General features: G+C 40.3%; 1 protein-coding gene across 1 annotated transcript; it reads right to left on the bottom strand.

The window, feature by feature from the left end:
- Positions 1-346: 346 nt before the first annotated feature.
- On the bottom strand, positions 347-21,303 carry LOC131243645 (BTB/POZ domain-containing protein At1g30440-like). The gene is made up of 4 exons (XM_058243137.1): positions 20,210-21,303; positions 16,881-16,950; positions 13,624-14,832; positions 347-1,404 (listed from the first exon to the last, which is right to left on the bottom strand). The coding sequence occupies exons 1-4, from the start codon at positions 20,266-20,268 to the stop codon at positions 859-861; spliced, it is 1,884 nt and encodes a 627-aa protein (XP_058099120.1). The 5' UTR covers positions 20,269-21,303; the 3' UTR covers positions 347-858.
- Between the last annotated feature and the right edge of the window lie 3,218 nt (positions 21,304-24,521).

Here is a 24,521-nt window from a genome sequence, read left to right as displayed (position 1 = left end):
TGGATGATACGCAGGCACTCAGAAATTACATACATGGAATAGAGGTAATTCAAATTAGACTATTCATGGTTATGGGTCCCAGTACAGATGTATCATCTCAAAACATTACCCTTAATTGATCATATCTAAGGATCAGATTGGAGGACACATATTGGACGGTTAAAAACAATAAATATCCAACAGTCCAATTTCAACAAAAAGGTGTCCACGAATCACAGTAAAATTGTTGGGGGAATCAGATACCTCATCTACAATTTCTGAGCACCCGCATATTTACCCACATGCAGCCAGAGTATCAAACAACACAAGAATTAATACCTAAATGATACCCAAAAACTGAAAGAGCGAAGAATTTTTATTTTTATTTTCAGAAGGAAAGAAAATAGAAGAAACGGAAAGGATAGGAGCTAAGGATTGGAGAGCTAGGATCTTTTGAATCTTTCATTACTGTTACAAAGCAGCATAAGTTACACGAACATCCCACAATAGCACATGACATTCACAGTTTTGAGTCTGGAATGTAATCAAGAGTTTTGCTCGTTCCACACGCACCTCCACACGATCCCAGCCGTTCATCAAGTGGCACCCCATTGTCCAGATGCACTAGCCCAAAAAAAGGGGCCATTCCACTCATTAGACGGGCCACATATGTGCAAGAAAATGGATGGTTATGAAATCAGCAAACTGTCCACATTCAATGCCCACTTGTTAGACGACCTGATTCTTGTTGCAGGTCAGCTAACCAATGCGGCCCACCTAATGATCAGCTTGGATCATGCAAATGCAAAGGTACATGTGGAATTAACAAGACTCGTGAATCAATCAATCAGCAAAAAAAAATAATTAAAAATCAAAGGTTTACCCATCTGGAGATAACTTCTTCTTCTTTTGCTTCCCTTGATGCCTGTCCTTCACCTTCTCAACCTTGCCATTTTTGGCACCCTGATCACTAACGGACCCTGCCTGTGCGCTACACATCTGCTTGAGCCCGAACTTTGGCCCGCTGGCCCACATGCTCCTACCCTTGCCCAACTTCTCAATCTCCTGCCGCATGCTCATGCACTCCTTCTCAAGCTCTGACACCCGTATCCTCATGTGGTCCATTCCCACCTTCAACGCCTGGTTCTCTCTTACGGCCATGGCCCACCCGCCACCTTCGCCAGGTCCCCCTGTGAGGCCGCCCCTCAATGGGCGCGACCCACCATCAAGGTTATCGGAGACCAGGAAGCACCCTGCGATCGACGTCCGTAGTTGGAGCTGTTCAAAGAACAGGACTTGGACAATGATTCTGAGTGGGAGCCTATCGTTCTGAGCAGCATGGGTGCAGGCTTCCAAGGAGAGCTTCTGGCAGTCCATCAGCCTGCAAAGCCGTTCCCTCTCAGGGTCCGTCAGCCATGGGTGGGCCTGCAAATTAATGGATGCAGAGCTTAACATCGGAAGAATAGGTTGAGAACAGGAAAATGAATTAACCAATGAAAGGCATAGATCGACAAAGATCATATATATGATACTTGATTGGAACATCATTTTCTAGTTGACCCTATATGGTAAAAGTGACAACTATGCGGCCATTGTTTCCATATCCTAAGCCATTGATCCATTGAGTCACATCATGGGAAAAGCCATGCTCCAATATCCTCCCCTATTAGACAATCCCAGCCATCCATTGAAAATAAACAAGCAGAAATGACAGTCTAAATTCAATGGGGCCCAACAGGATGGTAAAGATTCTCCAACATGGGAGAGCTTTGGGGTAACTACTGTGCAGCATAAGGCCCATTAGTTTAATAACTTGGATCACAAAAAAGGTGGGTCCACTTGTAAAGAGGTGTTTGGGTGGGAGCAAATGCTGGACAGAACAATGTTTACCCTGTATTAACAGGGGGCTGGAAAAGAGAGTCAAAACAGTAGTTCTAGCTCCAGTCTTCAAATTTAAATTATGGAGCAGTGTTACTTCTAAGTCAGGTCCTAAACGTGTTTCTTTTCTAACCGATTACATGGACATCAGGTGTTAGGCACGCGACTTGGGCAGGACAACTAACCACTTGCTCTAAAAGCTCGAACTGATAGAGCGTGACAAATCAATCCATTCATCTCATAGCTAATAGAGCATGACGGCGAATCAATCCCTTTAGCTCATAGCTAATAGCCCCTGTATTAATTACCCCTGGTGAGGAGTCTCGAACACGAGACCTCCCTGTCTGATACCACTTTGATGCAGAACAACTAACCACTTGCTCTAAAAGTTCGAACTGATAGAGCATGGCAAATCAATCCCTTTGTCTCATAGCCCAGGCCCCACATCCCATGGGTTAAGTCCTCGGCCGAAACCCCCTCGTGGGCCCCACATCACATGGGTTTCACCTCACAAGGGCCGCCCACACCGAGTGTGCCCCTGCACACCACAGGCCACCCCACTCAAGCCTGGTGTGAAAATACCCCTGCATTAACTAGCTCAATCCAAACTTATGCCAGAGCAGGTGGGGTTGGACTCCAGCTAGAAATCCTCAACGTGACCCTAGGAGAGGTTGGGCTTGGGTTGAACTCTCCAGCAACCCAACCCAACTTGCATAATTATATATGAGAAACACTAGTGGAGTAATGGCTTTAATACCTCTGGAACTAGAAATTTCAAAGTGTATCTTTTGTATTAGCTTACTAGTTGCTGGTGTTAACCCAACCTGACCTGAGTTGTGTTAGGGTTGAGTATTCGATACCTTAGGTTGGGCTCAAGTTGGGTAAGCTCAATTGGGTCTTGGGTCAGGTCAGGCCTGGGACCAACTCTTCACAATGGGTTGGGTTTGGGTTGACTCACCAGACGACCGACCCACCTGAGTTGCACCCATTATTACTATTTATACATGCATACGGCAAGCTTTACACTAATGTTACCTATATTGCTAACCCCCAATGCTTTCCTTTCCAAATCTGTGGCTCAGTTGTGATAGGAAACACTCTATTTACCGACCTGAGATTATGGTTCTATACTCTTAGTGGTGATTAAGTTGTAATGTAACTTTTATGTTTAGAATGTAAAGATTTATACTTTTTATTTAAAGCAAAAGCATGCCTATAATATAAAACTATGCATGTGGGATCTATAGCAATAACACTCATCATCTCATGTATAAATTACAATATCAATTTATGAGGCCGGGTTCTCTGATTGTTCCGAAGAGGGAAGTCCCTGTTTGGAACTTAGCTGGTAGATGTGTGATGCAGGACAATTAACCACTTGCTCTAAAAGCTCGAACTGTTAGAGTATGGCAAATTAATCCCTTTATCTCATAGCTCAGGCCCCACATCTCATGGGTTAGGACCTCAGCCAAACCCCCCAAATGGACTCGTGGGCCCCAAATCACATGGGCCGCCCACCCCGAGTGTGTCCCCGCATCCCACGGGCTACCCCACTTGAGCCCGGTGTGAAATGCCCTTGCATTAATCATCCCCGGTGAGGAGTCTCAAACACGAGAACTCCCCCGTGGGCCCCAAATCACATGGGTCACCCACCTCGAGTGTGTCCCCGCATTCCATGAGCTACCCCACTCAAGTCCGGTGTGAAAATGCCCCTGCATTAATCACCCAAGGTGAGGAATCTCGAACACGAGACCTCCCGCTTTGATACCAAATTGATGCAGGACAATTAATCACTTACTCTAAAAGCTCGAACTGTTAGAATATGGCGAATTAATCCCATTACCTCATCAACCCAAGCCCCACATCTCATGGGTTAGGACCTCGGCCAAACCCCACTTGTGGGCTCGTGGGCCGCTAATCACATGGGCCGCTCACCCCAAGTGTGTCCCCACATCCCATGGGCTACCCCACTCGAGCCTGATATGAAATGCCCCTGCATTAACGTGGGACTCATGGTTGCTCTATCTAAGCCATTGATCCGACAACCCCCATCATGGATGGCCCCAAAATCCCCCAAATTGGAAGATCTCACCCATCGAATCTTTGGTCTTTCCTCCATTGAATGTGGTTCATTTGTGCATTTCTTTTTAACCTTGCATGCCAACAGCAGGAAGGATAGAATTGACCAATTGAGAGGGTAGTCTAGGAATGTTCCATCCAAGATGGGGCGGTCAGACCAATGGCTTGTATAGAGCGACCATCGGCCTAACATTTACTAAGTTCCACGCAAGGAAGTTCCCTGCTCGGGATGAATGAGGAACTCAACCTCTCAATTTACTTCATCATCATCATCATCTAAGCCTTATACCAACTAATTGGAGTTGGCTACATGAATACTTTAACACCATTACACACTATCAAGGGCCATAACTTTAGTTAACCATAGGTCATCAAGTCTTTTCTTACCACCTCCACCCATGTTCTTTTGGGTCTTCAACTTGTACGAACTCCTCCTAATCGATGCAATTCTCAGTCTCCATTGCACATCACTAAACCATCCAAGTCTACTTCATCTTATTACCTATTGGTGCTACTCCTAAGTTCCCCTAACTGAATTCATTTCTACTTTTATTCTTCCTTGTCTTGCCACTCATCCATCTCAACATCCTCATTTCAGCTACACTCATCCTCTGAACATGTTGTTCCTCAACTGCCCCACATTCTGTCCCATAAAGTATGGCTTGTCTTATAGCTTTCCTACAAATTTTCCCTTTCAGTTTGACAGGTACACGATGATCAAATAAGACTCCAGAGGCACACCTCCATTTCTTCTACCCAACTTGAATTCTATGAGCAACATCCTTCTCAATCTCTCCACTCTCATGAATCATTGACCCAACACATTGATAGTGATCATTTTGGCAAACTTCTTGGTCAACAATCTAAACTATTCCTCATTTTTTACTCTATTGTTACTAAAATTGCACTCCAGATACTCTATTTTAGTCCTAATTTTAAATCCTTTATTGAAGAGAAGTTTGGATTTGGGAGAGATCTTGACTCAAAATGAGGACGGTCCAGAACTCAGAAGTGACAAAGAATCTATAGAAACTTTTTGTTTTTCAAAAATTAGCATGGATCGCAATGCAAATCCATGTATATGCATGGTTCTCATGCAATGACATGGATTTGTGGCGACAAAAATTAACATTTATGTAAGGAGTGAGAAATTTTGGTGAAATCCTAATTTTTTTCAGTTTTATCTTTAAAAATATATGTTTTTCCTTCTAAAAAAATATATGTTTTCCACTGTTAATTAATGTGAAAACGTTATACATTAAGGAGTGTTCACCAATCCATTAATTGTCTACAAATTTTATATATTTATTTTTAAACTAATTTTTTCGACAACATATGGTTAAGCCCTTATAAAATGGAAACTTACCGTGTATAGTTGTTTTTTGCAATATTGTGATTCCTAAATGTCTAACCATGCATCTTTTAACATCTCCTAAGGTTTCACTAAAAGATTCCACCCTTTTCCTAACATTTCCCCAATGATTCCCCACAAATAACAATATTTTTTCCAAGTATCGGTGATAATATCAACAATACCGATACATGGTTCCGTATCCCTGATCATTGATACACATAAGAATGCCAATACTCAAAGCAATATCCATAACCAATGTGAATAGGTATGGGCTTAATGACAACCCCTAGTGCAAGACTAGGGTAATTGGCAACTCACTTTTCTCTCCATTAGTAGTGGTCCTCACATTTGTTACCCCCTCATCATACATATCCTTAATCATGTCAAATATATCCTCTTGAAACTCCTTGAAACTTTTTTCTTTCTAAAACCACCAAATTAATTCTTTAGGGACCCTATCTTATGCTTTCTCCAAGTCAACAAAGACCATGTGGATATCCTTCCTCCTTTTCCTATATTTCTTCATCAAGTGTCTTACAAATATAGCATCAGTGATAAACCTCCCAGGCAAGAAACCAAACTAACTTTCTAATGCATTCATCCGATGCCTTAGTCTTTGCTCAATCACTCTCCTAATGTTATGGCTCAAAAGTTTAATACCACAATAGTTAGTGCAACTCTGTATCTCTCCTTTATTCTTATAAATAGGTACAACGGTACTTCTCCTCCATTCATCTAGCATTTTCTTGGTTCTCACAATCTTGTTGAACAACTTTGTTAACCAACATTACCCAGTATCTCCCATATACTCTCTATTGGAATACCATATGGTCCAAGGGCTTTTTCTGTTTTCATCTTTCTCAAAGCTTTTTTTCACTTAACTCTTTTTTTTTTTTTAAGTACAACGGTACTTCTCCATTCGTCTAGCATTTTCTTGGTTCTCACAATCCTATTGAACAACCTTGCCAACCAACATTACCCAGTATCTCCCATATACTCTCTATTGGAATACCATAAGGGTTTTTTTTTTCTTTTTTTTTTTGTTTTCATCTTTCTCAAAGCTTTTTTCACTTCAACTCAAAAAAAAATTAAAATTAAAATAAATTTTAAATTAAGAAAAAAAAAAAAAAACCCACTTCAATTGTGTTGGTTCTACGAAAGTATCTCTAGTCTCCAAATGTGATTTGAGTTTATGGTTTCCTCTATCCCTATGCTCTCAAAGTGTGTCATTTAATAAGTTCTAAAAACAGCTTCTCCAACTTTCATTGACCTCATTTCCTTTACTAGAACCCCCTGGTTATTGCTCTTAATGCATTTAATGTGATGTAGGTCCCTACCATTCCTCTCTCTCATTTTTGCAAGTTTAAAGACAACTTTCTTACCTTCTCTTGTCCCAAATTTATTGTAAAGATCATCATAGGCCTTAACTTTAGCCTCACTACTTTCACAACAATCTTTTGGTATTTTTATATTGTTCAAAATTTTCAGCATTTCTAGTCCACCAATAGGCTTTTGGAAAATGAATATTTCTCATTAATAGCTTTTTGTGCATCGTAATTCCACCAACAAGTTTACTTGTATGATTAATGTTTCTCTTTACGTAATACTCCTAGAACATCTTTTGCCACTTTCCTAATGCACTCAACCATCTCATTCCACATAATATTTACTTCCTCAACATTCCACTTTTCTTTTTCCATTAATTTATTTCAGAATAACATTGTTTTCTCTCCTTTGTAAATTCCACCATATAATCTTTGGACACCTATTACTTGTACTCCTTTTGTTCCATACTTTAATATAGACATCCATAACCATTAACCTATGTTGTGCAGTCAGAATCTCCTAATATAACCTTACAATCTTTACATATTGATCGTTTTGGTTACCTAAGTAGAAAGAAATCCATTAGGCTTGCATATGATCGACTTTTGAAAGTTACTAAATGTTCATCTCTCTTCTTAAAGTATCTGTTTGCTAAAGCTAGATTGTATACCATCAAAATCAAGAATAGCATCTCACATCTCATTTCTTTGCCCAAAACCATATCCTCCATGTACGCTCTCATATTCTCTACTTTCTTTTCCTACATAACCATTTAAGTCTCCTCCTACGAATATCCTCTCCCCGTCAAGAATTCCTTGCATTAGTCCATCCATATCCTTCCAGAATTGTCTCGACTTTATCCTCTACCCCTACTTGCAGTACATATGCAACAATAACATTAATCATCTCCTCTCCTAACACAAGTTTTATTAATATAAGTACTATCATTTGCTCTCCTAACATCTACAACTTTATCCTTTAAATCTTCATCTACCACTCTCCTACCCAATTTCTACTATGGTACTTTCCTATATACCAAAGTTTATATCCATCAGTTTCTCCAATTTTGACCCATTTCCACCTAGTCTCCTAAAAGCAAACTATATTAACTCTCTTGTGTTTTATCGTATCTACTAACTCCATACTCTTACTTGTCAATGTTCCTATATTCCATGCGACGAGAGAATAGGGACTAGCTTCTTTACCTGGACACATCCAAAATGATGCAGGAACCCTTGCCTACTTCTCACAATAATTGAGCATTGTTATGGCGTGTCACTTCCGAGGAATGCCATAGCCAACTCTTGCCTATTTCTCTTAACACCAAACTTCTAATGCAACACGTTGCATACAAGGAAAGTCCTAACCAATGTTTGAAAGATCGGTATCGGGTTACATATCGCACCCATGGGATATAGATAACGGATACGTGTTGGTTATCGCATGAGATATATCGGTTGTATTGCATATGTATCGTGGTTGTTGAAAACATGGGGAAACATTGGGAAATTGGTCGACTTTTTCAATGAAGCTTGAGGGATCGTTAAAAAGATATCAATACACACTTATAAATCAATACATAACAGGAAAAAAAAAAAAGTGCACATAATGAGTTTTCTTTGTATGGGGTCCTAATCTATACGCTGTCTAATTGAATTGATGCAAGTATGTTCAAAGTCTATTCATATAATTTATAAATGTAAAAAGACGTGTGGAAACACAAGCAATACTTTCAAAAGCAAAAGAAGAATCGTTAGATCAGGTTACATACATGTTTGATTTTATGTTTGGACACACATTGCAACTGATTTACGCAAAATTGGAAAGTTATTTTTATTTTTTCAATTTTTCGCAACTCGGCCCATCTTCTCCAAATCTCGAAATTGAAGCTCTCAATCCATGATTTTTCATGTGAAACATGAAAGAAAAAAAAATCATGGATTTTTAACAATTTGATATTGATTTAACAAGATTTACAGAAAAATGATCGAAAATCGAAAATGCTCACCGGATTGAACATGTGGGATATATCCTACTACTTGTGTGTTTCATATCGCACAGGTGGGATACAAGATATATCGTGCGATATATCAGCCGATTTCGTCAATACTTAAAACATTGGCCCTAACATGAGTTTGGAATGCCATATTATTTGGATTCATGATGAAAGTTATGGCATAAGTTTGACACCTAATGCAACCCTCCTTTATCCAGGCTAAGGACAGGCAACAACAACACAAAACTCACATAGGCACAATGTAATAGAGTACAACTACATAGGTTGATAACAATCAAGCGCTATCTAATAGTCTGTTACAAAACTCCCCTTCTTTCAATATTTCTCAATATGGTCCACTCTGCTTCGGTTCATTGAATATCACTCAAATTTTGTGTTTTGATCCCCAAAATTGGCCTAGATCTAGTTTATTTCTAAGATTTCCAAATGGTTGGAATGAATAAAAAATCGAAAATGAGATAAAATTTCAAAACAGGCCTTCAATGGGCGTGTCGGCCTGTAACAACATATTGGCTCCATAACAGTGCCGATATCGCCCCTTTTTTCGTAACAGAACAATTCACCCTTGTATTGCATAATGGGGGTGACTAGTTTTTTTTTTTAAGGATAATGGGGGTGACTGTTTCCTCTGCATAATGACCGAAATAGGCATAATATGAGCTTCTTTCTTTTCTTTTTTTTTAATACCACGGGTGCAGCAATTCAAAAGGCCAAAAACTCAACTCAATGTTGAGGATGACCATTTCCTCAATGTAACACCTGATATGGTGATAACATAACTATTTTTTAATACCATGGGCGCAACAATTCACAAAGTTAAAAATTCAACTCAATACAATCTCTAGCTAGATCGGGCTAACTAAAGAAAATTCAATAGTCTTCACTTGACTCGGTATTTAATGATTAACAAAATATATTTAAAATAGTTATGAATAACAAAATAAGAATGCTCTAGTGCTCTTGGAGCATTATAATTCATAGTGCTCCGAATGTTCTAAATATCAACGATATTATTGATAATATCACTAATATTATTGGTATCCCTAGGATATCAAAACCGTTGCCATTTTTAAATTTACCAAACATTGCTGATATTTTTTATGACATCGGTGATATTTTGCCTTTTAAAAAAATATCATCAATATTTTGATGATGTTATCAATACTAGTGATATCTTGAGAAGTATTCCTTATAAAAGTTCTCTAGTATTGGCGATGCCAACAATAATATCCCTAATACCAACGATAATATCCTCAATGCCAACGAAACATCCATAAATAGACGAAAATATATAGGAAATTGGGACAAATTTAAAAAAAAAAAATAATCTCCATTTTTGTTGGGGGGGGGTTGTTCCTTAAGTAATTTCAATCACTCTTGATTTTCATTGAATTAGAGTTTGGATTTGGGAGAGAAATCTTACCTCAAATTAGAAATGGACCAGAACTTAAAGTTGACGAAAAATCCACAGAAACTTCTTCTTCTTTTTTTTTTTTCCAAATATTAGCATGGATCTCACTGGAAATCCATGTCTAGGCATGATTATCATGCATTAACATTGATTTGTAGCGAAGAATATTAACATTTAAGTGGAAAATAGAGGGCATTAGGTTAATCCCATTTTCTCCATTTTTATATTAGAAAATGTGTTTTTCATTGTTAATTAATGTGAAAATTTTATATATCGATGAGTGTTGGCCAATTTATTGATTGGCTAAAAATTTAAATATTTAGTTTTGTACTGTTTTTTTTCTGACCACTTTTTTTCTTTGAAAATTAACTATTTCTTTATTAATGTGAAAAGCCCAGAGGCTCCTACTTACAACAATATTACATTCCAGCTATGATGGGCCCATCATCTAGATACAAATCTTTTAAACAAGAAATCCACCAAACTACATTCATTTTTGCCCTCTTATCATCCATTTCCAATTCACTTTGGTCTTGGAAGTGTAGCCATAATACCGCCATTGTCATTAGTTTCCACCATTTGACCTCTTTTTTCTTTAGTTCTTCGCTAGGCCATGTAAATGGGACCTTTGGTAATCAAACCCGACATCACCCAAGGTGACCCAAAGAATACGATAAATCTTCCCCATACTATTAGGGCCTGTTTGATTTTTGAAGTAAATGGTAATTCCCTGGTAAATAAGTAATAATTACTTGCCAGGAATTACCCCATCGTTTCCTGTGCCAGTGTTGACGGCTTAGCTTTTTGGCATTAAAATTGAGGATGGCTGCCAAATGAATATAGGGCCCACTGTGATGTACGTGATGTATCAACACCGTTCATCCTATACGCCAGCCTGATTTAGGCCATGAACCCAAAAATGAGGCAGATCAAAAGCTCCAGTGGACCACACCACAGGAAACAGTGGAAATTGAATGCTTGCCGTATAAAAATTTATGTGGCCCGTAGAAGTTTTGGCTGAAGCTGATATTTTTTGTTACCCCTTATCAATGTTTTTATGACCTCATGAACAGGTTAGATGACAAATAAACATTAATGTGGGCCCAATAAACAAAATAACTTTTAATGGCGGACGTTTAAGGCCATTGTTTCCTATGATATGGGCCACTTGAGCATTGAATTTGTCTCAATTTTGGACTTGGGCCCTAAAATCTCCTGATAAAAAAGATGGATGGTGTGGATATGTCATTCACATCACAGTGGGGTCCAAAAATGCAAGTCAGCTTTTTCGGACCAATTTTCGAGAAGAAAATGCATTTGAAATTCCAAACATGGGAAAAAGGTAATAATGACCTTTTTCAAGGGTATTTCCCTATTCCCTCAAAATCAAACAGGCCCTTAAGGCGAATGGGGAATAGAGTAGGCGATCTACGTCTCAGCCCCTCTCATGCACCACACGTAGCACTTAGGAATAAAATGGAAACTCATTATATGTGTGTGTACACATGTATCTCCTCAAGTTTCAATAAAAAATTCCACCTTTCCCCTGATGTTTCCCTCAATTAGCAATATTTTTTTCCGAGTATCAGCAATAATATCAGTGATATTGATGCATGTTTCCGTATCCCCGCTAAATGATACATATAACGATACTGACACTCTAAAGACTAAGGGCGTGTTTGATTTTTCAGATAACATGTAAATACACTGTAAATAGGTAATAATTAATTACCTAAGTAATTACCACATCATTCCCAATGTTGACGTTGACACTTGCTTTTGAAACACTTAAAATCGAGAACAGGTGTGAAATAAATGTAGGGTCCACTGTGATGTATGTGTCTTATCCACACCGTCCATCCGCCATGTCAGCTAATTTTAAGGCATGAGCTCGAAAATTAGGTAGATCCAAAGCTCAAGTGGACCACACAATAGGAAATAATGGGAATTGAATGCTTATTGTTAAAAACTTCTTGGGCCCCCTAGAAGTTTTGGATCAACCTGGTATTTGTGTTTTCTCCCTTATCCATGTTTGTGTGAACTTATGAACAGGTTCGATAACAAATAAACATCAATGTGGACCCAGTAAAGGAAATAGCTTTCAACGGTGGACATTTTAAGGCCATTATTTCCTTTGATGTGGGCCACATGAGCTTTGGATCTGCCTCATATTTTTGACTCAGGCCCAAAATATTTGGGTAAAATGGATGGACAGTGTGAATATGCTACATATATCGTGGTGGGGCTCACAAATTTAAGTCACGCCTTTTGCAGCTGTTTTCGAGGTGGAAATACCATTGGATTTTCAAACAAACTCATATAGCAATAATTACTTATTTACAGCATATTTACAAATGATATGAAAAATCAAACAGGCCCTAAGTGCTCCTAGTTGCATCTAGACATCTAGATAGTACAATAAATTGATCTGTACTGTTCATTAGGTCCAACGACATTTCCAAGGTAACCATGAAAACATCACATTAATATGACATATACTAACCATTTGAATAAGGGCCTTTAATATGGACGGTCAAGATCATTTGCACAAAAAATAGGTCGAATCAACAATTTGGTTCATCCATTTGTTAGCGACTTAGGGCCCATCATGGATTGCTTATGATTCCAAAGAATTACTTTTGTTAGGCAATCATAACCATCCCATCCACGGATCGCGAAATGGATGGATATAGACATAAGGCCAAATCACAGATGGATTGGATCATCTTACCAATGCAATTTTTGCATGGTAGTGCAGGAAATGTGCTGTGGACATCGATTGGACTGTCTAAGTGAAACCTGTACAACTAGGAGCACTATAACTTATAGTGCTCTGACTGCACTGGAGCATCTCTCTAAAAAAATAGTTAAATAAACTCATCAAGACTTAGTCCCAGAGATGAGTGAGTTTGCTAGTGACTCGGCTTGAATCTCGTAGGGTCAAGTTGACACAGCCAGTTTCTCACCGAATGTTACAACTATGACCAGATTGACCCACATGATCCTACCGGATACCACATATTAGTAGGGCTGTCAAGTGAGTCAACAGGCTGGGCAAGGCCTGGGGTTGACTTAGGCCCAGATTTTGAACTGTTCAGGATGGACCTATTCAAAATTTTAATTTTGCTTGGCCTGAGCCTGGCCCATTGGCAGCCCGACATATTGGAGGAAGTAGGGTACCACGTAGCTGTTCCCATAGAGTGACCGGCCCTCCAGGTAGCCCTACATATTGGAGGAAGTAGGGTACCATGTAGCTGTTCCCATAGAGCGACCAGCCCTCCAGGTAGCTTTGCCCTACCCTTCATCTAATTTCATGTCAAAATTCAGTGCATCATATGCACCTAGAGTCTGTGTAAACCAAATCTCCCACCATCCGGGTGTCAAACTGGCAATTGAAAATGGATTCTCAAATTCCATTTTGAATGTGTTGCAATTCCCAGCCTTCTTTGGATGAGAGATGGGTGTGCACTAAATCCCAGTGCATGTCATGTGGTGTGCACCTAAAGCTTTTCCCTCCTATCTATAAACTACCAATGCAAGCTTTAAATGATTCAAAATACAAGGTATATGAATGATTACCTTCAAGTATATGTCAATTGCACGATAAAGCCCATCATCCAACGGCCTCGCATAATCTGGGACAGCTGCAGCCAGAGCCTGAAACTTCATCGGCTTCAAATTAACGTCTGGTGCAACCTCCGCTAGGTACCCATCAATGAGCTTGGCGACCATCGTTATGGGCGTAAGAGAAGGAGAACCCATCAACTGCCCATCTTCAACTGAACATGGAGATGCCCCTCCAGTTGACTGATCGATGGCTAGGAAATGCTCGAGGATCCGCTGAACACAGTCAACATTGTATAGTGTTTCTATCGAGTAAGAGAAGTTGGGCATCAAGAGATCTTCCAAGGTAGCCTGGTCGAGCTGCATTCCAATCCTCTTCTCCAAGTTCGACACGCATGACGGCCCCACATGCAGAATCATGGCCGTACGAAGTAGCCCAACAAGGAACTTAGTCGACGCCACACCCTTTTGCACGGGCAGCATGCTATCAATTTCTTCAATCAGATGCTTCTGCTCTTCTTCAGATGGGGCGGCTGCTAGGCGGATGCTAGATTCGCCGAGGCTATGACGTCGATTGAGGCCCGGGAGATACTGTTTCGCATAGAAAGCAAGCGAACCTGCAATGGTCTCCTGTTTGATGCGGCGCGATTCCATGGCCGAGATCAGCCTCTTATAAAGGGGGAAGCTCAAAGAGGAAACATCTTCGTACCACCAATCGGATCTAGCATTTCTCAAGCGAGCCCCCGTGCTTATCCCGTTCCATAACACGCTCCCGCCTGGGCTTTGCATTGGACCCCGCTCCATCATGGGCCAACCAAATAGGTTTGGGTCTGTGCATGCTCTCGTGGCCAAGGACTCGATGCATCTTTTCACAATGTGAAGATCTTCGGCGTGGGGGAGAACATCCTCGCACGTTTGAAGGGCCTTGATCGAATCTTTCCAGCTGCGGAGAATAACCTGGTTTAGAAAGAGCTCGGTCTGGGAAATCAAATTACCCTCTCCATATTCTTCCGTCATCTCAAGATACTCGGAAGCACATCGTAGATGAACAACATTGGCACAGGTGAGTTCTAGTTTCACGCCATAGCAGAACTTGGCAACTAGTTCGAATGCTTTTACACCCCCGGGAATGTCTGGAAGCCGTATAATGGAGTCCTCTTCTCCATTGTCGGATGCCTCTCCAATCAGTCTTTCGAGAACGCCACTCCTAGACATCAATGGGAACTGCAAGGGAATGAGGTAGCAATGTCAGCTACGAGTAGTTTGCTGGCAATCCTAATTTGTTACATGCGAAGTGCATGGATCGGCAATCTAGACAGTTGATCAGATGTCAGATGAGCCTCACCGTTGATGAGTGAGCTCTCCAAAACCTCCGAGACTCGGGAACCTAAGTTTCATAAGGCTTTCATCTTTTATCTTTTTTTCCGAGAAAGAATACTGTATTATGATTTTAACTCTATTTGTAGGCAACCAATCAAACGGTTGGGATCTTCCAGTCTGGGAGACTTTCTGGGCATCCCATATCCATTCACAGATGAACCGTCTTGGATCACCAAATTATGGGCCTCACATGTATGGATCCTGCTCATCAGCAAAAAAATTTTGCTAACTCTCAGGATACAATAATTCATCTCTACGAGAACAATGAGAAAACTCATTAACTTCAGGACAAAAAGGAAAGGATACGTCCAAACATGCTATGCCTATGAGGGTGATTAACTGTGCTCGCTTTTGGAAATAAGCAGTATCGCTCTTAAGCAAAAATGAGATTTTCAACGCAAATTGATCAAAGCCAAGCATATAATATCATTTATTCAGAGAAGAATCTTCAATCTGCCATTGACCAGCTAAACTTATACTGCTTAATCACAATTTTCAAGAAAGTGCCACTTTCACAATGCAAATATTGCATGGAGGGCATGGGGCCCACCAAGTAATCTTGGTTTTCAGGATCCCCTGCCCAAACAGAGCCTTAGCAATTCAGTGCGTGCTGCGAGTTGAGACAATTTAGTAAACGATAGCAACCCGACAAACTGGTGATTAGTTCAGTTTGGGCATGGAGTCAGACCATCCAGTCAGTGGACCACCTCTTTGATGAGCCATAGCCCCGAACACACCAATTGGAAGTTCATAGCAACTGATCATCATACTTTTGAATGGTCAAGAGAAGTTCAGATTACCAGTCTAGAAGAATGATCTACAGATCAAAATGGTCAGAAACAGGTAATTTTTACATCAAGGATTGCTTGTGATTCTAAAGATGGGATCTAATAATGGGTTATTGATAAGTTTCATAAAATGGATGATAAGTTTCAGTTTGGAATCTTTGGATTGATCAATGGATTTGCAGATCCTATCAATAATGGGTTATTGATTTGATTTATTAAACAGTGCTTGACCCACTAGATCCAACCTCTTTAGAAAATATTAACTTTCGGTTTACTTCATAAAACATAGAGCATTGCTTTCATCTCACATGGACGTGAAATTCTGGAATATTTATATCACACAGCTTTCTTGAATGGGTTTTTGGAGCACAAGCCCTTAGATACAAGAGAAATCACTTCCACATACAAGTTTTATTTTCATGAATACTTCTGCATATAAGTTATTGAGTTAGAGAGATGTTCCAGTGCTCTCATAGCACTATTAAGTTACACTGCCCCTTGTTGCATTGGGACACTTAAACAGTCTAATCAATTAATCTAGACTGTCCATTAGGTCCAAGTCCAACACACATTTCATGGGCCACCATTAAAATATCACATCAATCTGGTGATCTTAACCATCTGATCAATGGCCTTTAATATGGACGATCAAGATCATATGTACAAAACTACTAACTAACAATTTGATCCATCTATCTGATAGTTCCCATCAAGGATTGCTTGTGATTCTAAAGAATCATTTAGGCAGTCCTATCCATCCCATTTGTGGGTTGGAAAAAGGATGGCCACAAAAAAAGGGCCAAATATAGGATGGATTTGATCATCCAATCAGTCTTACTTTTACATAGCCCTTGAGATGTGCCCTAGACTTAATGGACAGTTTAGATCTATCTGTTGGACTGTCCAAGTAACCCGATGCAACTCGGAGCACTATAACTAATGTTCTGAAAGCATTGGAGCATTACTTATCAAGTTATCAATAACTTCCATATAATTTATTATGATATGTTTCGAGATCATCATATTAGTCCAAACAACATTATAAGGGGCATGCACCTAAAGGCCTAAAAATATGATCCACATGATACATGGAAAAGAACTAACCTTGTGAAGATGAAAGGACATCTCTCCAACTTCGACAATAACATCGCTAGGTAGGCCAGTTGTACAGAACCTGCAAGATATAGAAGACCAAAGATATGAACCACATGGGTAACACCCCAGTAGAAGAGCAATTATCAAGTATGAGTTCTTGGTTAATATGCTTAAGGGTAGTGATAGGCCAGGCCAACCAGCTTTGGGCCAGGCATGGACTTGTTAGCTAGACCAGTGGCCTGGGCTCGGGCTGACTTTATGGTATGCATGCGATGTACATTGATTCTGAATCCCCTTCTGATGGCACGTGCGAATGAGGTTCAAACCATCCATCAAGAGGGCCTCAACAAGGACAGTCGCAGAGTATGGCCCAAAAAGACAAAAAGCAGACCATTAGATGATCCTAACCTTCCTGTGTGGAGGCCTGCCTGCAGTGTTAGGTGTAAACATTTCCTCACTAGACTCAAAGTTTTAGGTTGGACCTTCAAGAGTTGCAGCAGGAAAAGGCCTTTGAGAAGTTCTTTTTTCCCCTCATTTTTTGTAAAATTGGGACCCCATCATTAATTGATCAAGACCATAGATGTTATAATACCAAATGCAGATGGGGGATGATCCAAAAATATCCCAGATTTGAAGATCCAAAAGACAAATATGTGACCATTGATGCATTTCTTTCTTAACTGTTTGTTTGTGGGTTCTTGATCAAAGGGTTAGGAGCATCTAACCCCGGATATTTTTTTGGAATTCTCCATCGGACAAGTTCAGCAGTCTGGATGACTGAAACATGGGCCCCATTGGTTGACTTGGCCAGGTAAGGCCCATGCATGCCTTGAGCCTTGGACCTAACAGCCTGTTGCCACCCCTAAATAAAGTAAAACTTCTCGTCTTGGGGGGGGGGCTCTTGTGGGCAATCAATGATTACTAAACACCATTGGATAGGAGGAATCCACCATGGATTGCACACACCACAAAAATCAACCTGACTGGATGATCAGGGCTATTCTTCAAAATGCTGCAAAACAGATGCTAAGCCCATTTTTTACTCTTGCCATCCATTCTTCAGTCAATAGAACTTAGGAGTACCACCGAATAGGTAAGAAGATACGGGAAAGTAGACTTCGATGGTTTGGTCAATGTAACAGAGACCAAGAACGGCACCAGTTAGGTGTGAGTGGCTTCAACTTGAAGGCTCTACAAGGGCAAGGGGAAGGGCCAAAAGGATGCGAGTGGAAGTAGTAACAAAAGACTTGAAAACCCATGGTGTTAATGAGGACATGATCTGCGCTAAGTGAAATGGTGGAATAGGATTCATGTAGTTGAACCCAATTAGTTGGGATAAGGCTTACATGATGATCATTTTGCAGATCATTTTGCAGCCACTTGTTCGAATGGTTATGACCATCCAACCAGGATAATTTCTGGGTCATATGCAATTCATGGTGGAACCCTCCCATCCAATAGTCACAATCATGGTGATTGTAGGTGGGCCCCACATAAAAATTTTCACCATAATAAGGTACAGAAAATTCTTACCAGTTCATAGCGTCACAGTAGAATATGGAATAGGATTCGGAGCAATGACACATCTTGCAATCCAAGCCTTATACTTGTATGCAGTATGCTAGACATGGACAGAGGCTCACATGACAACCTCAGAAATGGCAATATGAAGATGGTTCCATAGCTATACGAGAACAATTCTTGGAATCAACACGTCTACCTGTCCGAAGCTGGGGTAAGGTAGGAAGAGTGAAGTGATGTGGGCAGAAGGCCATTAAACTTTTTTTTCTGACCAAATCATCTCTTCTTGCTTCGGATCTTGCGATGGAAACGAAATTTGAAGAAGCGGCCCCCAAACAGCTAGGCAAAAGCTAGGATGATGATATGATGAAAACCAATGATTTACTATTATATGAGTTTGCTGATTCTGGACATGTGATGCCATCGCAACCCAATCCCACACATGCACGCTCCACACATGTGCACAAGAAAAGGCCGAATTTCCTTTTTTAAATTGTTTCTAGTCTCCTTTATTGTTTCTATGTTAGGAAATATATTTTATTAGATTTTCTACTTATAGGTTTATTATTTTAGAGATCTTGGCTAGCAAGGAATTCTTTTTTTAGATTCCCTAAATTGTGCTAGGGATTTTCTCAATAAGAAAATCTAGCAAGCTTCTCCTTATCAATAATTCACAGGTCATAAGAAGTAAGATAGTTGAATGAGATTTCTTCTTTGAGAAAAATTTATTCGCTTCTCTACAGTAGTGGTGTTGAGGGGCATTTGTGATCTCAAGCACAATACTAGAGAGTTATTGAGCTTCTCATAGTCACTGCTTCTTTCTCATGTGATTCAAACTTTCAATCTGGTATATTGAATTTCATTACAATTAGTTTCTTTATTGACCTAGTTGCATCAATGTGTCTATAGCTCAACCACTGCACTCCCGCATGTGCCAACATAGCCCATCCCTACCATAACACTCATCACAGTTCCAAATGAACACCAAACAAACCAACACCACAAAGGAGGAGAATAGCTCTGTACCCAGAAGAGTGCTGCTATGGCACTCACAGGAATTCAATTTCATATGCCACTCTCCCCACATATACCAACGTGGCACGTGCGTGTGAGAGCCAGGCCATTCATCAGGTGGGCCCACCATGATTGTGCAGTGGCCTGAAAATCAGCCCATTCAGTTTATAAAGTGGGCCACAAGCAGATGACAGATGTATACCACTGTCAATTTATTTTGACCGGCGTTCATCAGGTGGGCCCACCATGAATGTGCGCTGGCCTGGAAATCAGCCCATTCAGCTAATAAAGTGGGCCAGAAGCAGATGACAGATGACAGATGCAGACCACTTTCAATTTTTATTTTATTTTTTATAATGACGGGTATCCCCACCCCTTTTTTTAAGAAGAGACTAATCCCTGTGGATGCACGCAATCTCCCACAAACCACGTGCATTAGGTAAAGAATGAGGACGGAAATCAAACTCGCGTCAGTGAATTTATTTTGACCGTCCTTTTTCTTTGAGATAAATTGCCCACAGCCCACCTGATAAGCAGACCAGCCTTTTTTCTCTTCTTCTTTTTTTATCTTTTTTGTGCCACAGCACATGCATATGGGCCACACCAGATGAAGAACAAAGATCTCATGTAGGCAGCCATCGTGTGTGTCTACCTAGACCGAATACATATGCAGAACAAAATCCAAAAAACAGAAGGGCATGCAACTCCAAGTAAAAACAATCTCATCTCAACATAGAAGTTAACATAAATTCAAACAAATAAGAAAACATAGATCGAAAAGATGCAGGGAGGAATCGACATACCAGGCCTGCCCCTGTCGTCGGAATGCATCAGCTTTCGATCCCAACTTCATGCAAGCCATTTCAACAAAATCCAGCAAATACAATGGATGTTTAAGGCCTATAAATTCTACAAAAAGAACTGACCTCAGGCCATAAGAGCCCCTGAAGTCCTGAAATTCCAACCCCAATTCAATCCCAAGAACAAACAAAAAAATTTAAAATCACCAACAAATTCACCCCTAAACCCATCTTTAAAAAGACATTATCTCACTCTAACTTGTAGCAAAGAGCATGCCCTGTAAATCCGTTCTCAAAAAATGTCAATCTAATCCAAACTGCACAAACCCAACACCAATTTCGAGGGGAAAAACTACAATTTTCAGTCTTAAAACCACCCTAAAACTCAAAGCCCACTTCTAAAAAACCAGAAAACCACCCAAACGCTTCTCCCCAAAACCACCCAAAAGACTGCCAATCTCAGCCCAAAACACCCTTACCCAATACCAAATTCAAGACAAAAGCTACAAATTTCAGCCCCAAAACCACCAAAACTTTAAAACACCCAAATACTTCTTCCAAACACCACCTTACCGAATACCCAATTCAACGCAAAATCTACAGATTCCAACTATAAAACCACCAAAAAACCAGAAAAACCACCCAAATGCTCTTCAAAACCACCAATCTCAGCCCAATACACCCCTACCCAACACTAAATCCAATCCCAAAACTGCAGCTTTCAAAAACCCACTTCTAAACCACCCAAAAAATGCAACTTCAAAATCCAAGGGTAAGAACAAAGCCATGAAACAACTCTCCCAAAACCACCCAATAAAGGAACAAAATCCACTTCCAAAACCCTCAAAAAACCACCCCCAATAGAAAACCAGATTCAGGTCAACCCCTGCGAACTTCTACCCCAACAAGCCACCTGTTTGCCCAAAAACCCACCTTTTCTTTTTACCAAAAACACTCCAAAATCCTTGAAATTGCCGATTTTAATACAAACCCCTCCCACATATTCCAACTTCCGCCCCTGAGAAGAGAAAACATCAAAAACTCCTCATAAACCCCCCAAGTATTAGAATTACCAAAACACCCTTGGAAAACGATGAGACTCTTTTCTGTTACTGCCCCCGCAGCCCCACGACAGAAGACCGTGAGAAAATGGGCATTTCAGCTAACTAGAAAATAGAACTCCATACGCCCCATCTTCAAGCGCCAAATACAAACGCACCACACGTGCCAATTTCAGATATAAGTGTTAGATCCAGGACGTTCATCAGATGGACCCATCAATTCATGTCATTTTTGTAAATTTCATACTGGCCTTCTGATCAGATGAGATATAAGTGGATGTGTGAATGTAGACTAGTTGGTTCTTTTTCATTTTTGTAATGTATGCACGGAGGACCGGATTGTGATCTGATGAAAATTAACTAAAGGTCCTCGTTGTTGACGCGCCATGTCCTACACACGTGTCATATATTGTGCATGTGATGCGTTTTGTATCGTTCGCGTAAGATGGAGCATTTGGAATTAGCATTGGTGTAAAGCATTGGAATATCTAGTCTACATGCATTACTAGCTGTGCCAGCCTACTCTCCTAGTGCCAAATTCAGCATGTTCGTGCAAGATTTGATCCGTTCATCACGTGAGAATTATTTGGTAAATGGTGAAATTTTCCTATGAGGATGGTTAGTTCATCCAGTGGCCACACATGTGTAGACTTAGATCCGTTGGTCAATTTTATGATCGTAGTTCTTCTTACACATGTTGTCCATCTAATTACTATTGTACTAGTATAAATTTTGGGTGACGGCTTAAGTATATCGGGCCAATGTATGAACGACCAAGATTGCATAAGCACTTTCAAATGGAATTTCTTGTAAGACATGCAGAAAGTTCATACAAGACTTCGATTAGGTACTACCCCCTCCCGTCCATCTCTGAAGGGCCACCGTGATGTATGGATTTTATCTACACCGTCCATTCGTTTTTTCTCCTATCATTTTATGGTATATTTTCAAAAATAAATTAGTTCCAATGCCCAAATGCACTACACATTTGGGATTAAACATTTACCATTGAAGTTTTTTAAGGGCTACAAAAGTTTTGGATCAAACGGATATTTGTATTATTCCCTTCATCCTCGTCTACGTTACCTTGTGAACAGTTCAAATAGCAATTAATCATCACAACGGGCCCTAAGAAGGTTTCAACAGTGGGTGTCATTATCACCTCTACTTCCTGTTGTGTGGTCCACTTGATCCTTGGATCGGCCTATTTTTTAGTCTTTTTCCCTAAAATTGATATGGAAAAATGGAAGGACGGTGTATATAAAACCCATGCATCAAGGAGGCTCCTCGTATATTCTGTCAGCTCCTGGCTAGTACACACATGGCAGTACCCAAGCCCCGTCCTCCTAAAACACAAAAACCCATATCCCCGCCTCAATGTCAGTGTGAAATCCACTCTTTTGACCTGCTCCCATTAGGGAAAGGAGTCAAAAAGAAAAAAAAAATGCCCAAATCAAACGTAAGTGGGTAACACCAAAAGAAATATTGAAGAAAAAAACACCCTCTTTAGAACCTAAGCTATTTTCATCCCCACTGTTTCTTATGGTGTGGCCAGCTTGGGTCTTGTATCGTCTTCTATCTCTTTCAATCTTTTTGTATCGATTTCACACGGAGATCGTGGTGGGACGCAGGAAAGTTAGGATCCCAGGAGATTGTGCAGCGGGGCGCTCGAAACCTAGGTGGGACACACTGTGATGTCTTTAAAGAATCCACTCCGTCCATCCGTTTTTTTAGATCATTTTAGGCCATGGGGTCAAAAATCAGCCGAATATAATACTCAAGTGCACTGAAAACGTGAGAACTAAACTTCTACAGTTGAAATATTCGAAGGGCCACAGAAGTTTTGAATCAGGCTAATATTTGTATTTTCAGTTCATCTCAGTTCATCCCAGTAGGAATGACGTTATGAACGGTATGGATGGCAGGTAAACATCACTGCTGACCCAGGGATATTTCAACGGTGAGAATTTCCCTACCCATCTCTAATACTGGTCAATTTTCGTCTCAAGGCCTAATATGATCTCAAAAAACGGATGAACGTGTTGGATTTTTTACAAACATCACAGTGGACCCCACCCAAGTTCCTGCCAAAGGCTTTCCCAGGACATCCGCATCCGTACCGCGGGTAGCCATCGCATTTATCGAGAACAGCTCATTTGCTTCTAGAATTGGCTTTGTTCCGAAGAATCCGTAGAAACGGGTACATCCAAAAAGATACTAGCAATCAATTCAGAATACTATATAAGTGTCTAGAAAGAACGGTTATCTGTTTTGTCCAGTTGGGCCATGTGTTACTTGATTAGAAATATCGAAATTAATTAAAGGAAGATCTATTTCGTAGCTTCAAGTGCCACCTGATTGGTGGACCGCTCGTTTTTTACTCAGGTGGGCCATGCATACAGTTCCAATGACCGATCTCCATCTTTGGATTACTTGTCCAGTTTTAGGCCATGAGCATATTAGGTTTGTCTGGTCGGCATGGATCTTGTGTGTGGCACATCCATGGTGGACCCCACTTCATGAATGATACAGTCGTTGCATGCATCTAGATGGACGTTATGGATTGTGAGATCCATGGAAGCGGATTGGCTGGTGTACCACACACCACCGACCTGGTTGGTTTGGGCGCTTACGTTCCTCAAACTCCGAGGTGTACGAACGGTTCAAAGGAGATCAAAGTTAAATGGACCCCAAAATGATTTATTTATTATATCCACACCGTTCATCCATTTTTAGAGATCATTTTAGAGAATAAGCATAAAAATCAGTCATATCCAAATCTAAAGTGGACCACACCATAAATAGCAGTGAGGACAATGATTCTCACCGTTAAAACTTTCTAAGGTCTCACATAACGTTTATTTTCCATCTAATCTGTTCATGAGGTCACAAAGATCTGCATGAAGAGGAAAACCAAATATCATGTTGGTCCAAATCTTCTATGACCACTAAAAGGTTTTCAATGGTAGATGTTCAATACTCCACTTCTTTTTGTATTGTGGTCCATTTGATCTTTGGATCTGTTTTGTTTTCTGTTCAAGCCTTGCGACGAGTTCTAAAAATGAAGGGATGGTTTGGATGTAACACATACATTATAATGGGGCCGACAGAACTTGGTGACGTACCCACACTAACCAGGTCGGTGGTGTGTGGTACACCAGCCAATCCGCTTCCGTTGTGTTGCCAGCCACCGGGTTTGTAGCTTTCCGAATTCAGGGTTAAAAAAAAAAAGGTATGGCTGATTAAAACAAGAG

Source organism: Magnolia sinica, chromosome 1 (assembly GCF_029962835.1).
Source record: "Magnolia sinica isolate HGM2019 chromosome 1, MsV1, whole genome shotgun sequence".
In the NCBI taxonomy this organism is placed as follows: Eukaryota; Viridiplantae; Streptophyta; class Magnoliopsida; order Magnoliales; family Magnoliaceae; genus Magnolia; species Magnolia sinica.
This window is presented reverse-complemented; position numbering and strand designations above follow the sequence as displayed.

Coding starts and splice junctions, on each gene's coding strand:
- LOC131243645 (XM_058243137.1), bottom strand. CDS start 20,268: ATGGCTTGCATGAAGTTGGGATCGAAAGCTGATGCATTCCGACGACAG. Junction 16,951..20,209: donor CGACGACAGGGGCAGGCCTG/GTATGTCGATTC, acceptor TATATCTTGCAG/GTTCTGTACAACTGGCCTAC. Junction 1,405..13,623: donor CAATTGACATATACTTGAAG/GTAATCATTCAT, acceptor ATTAATTTGCAG/GCCCACCCATGGCTGACGGA.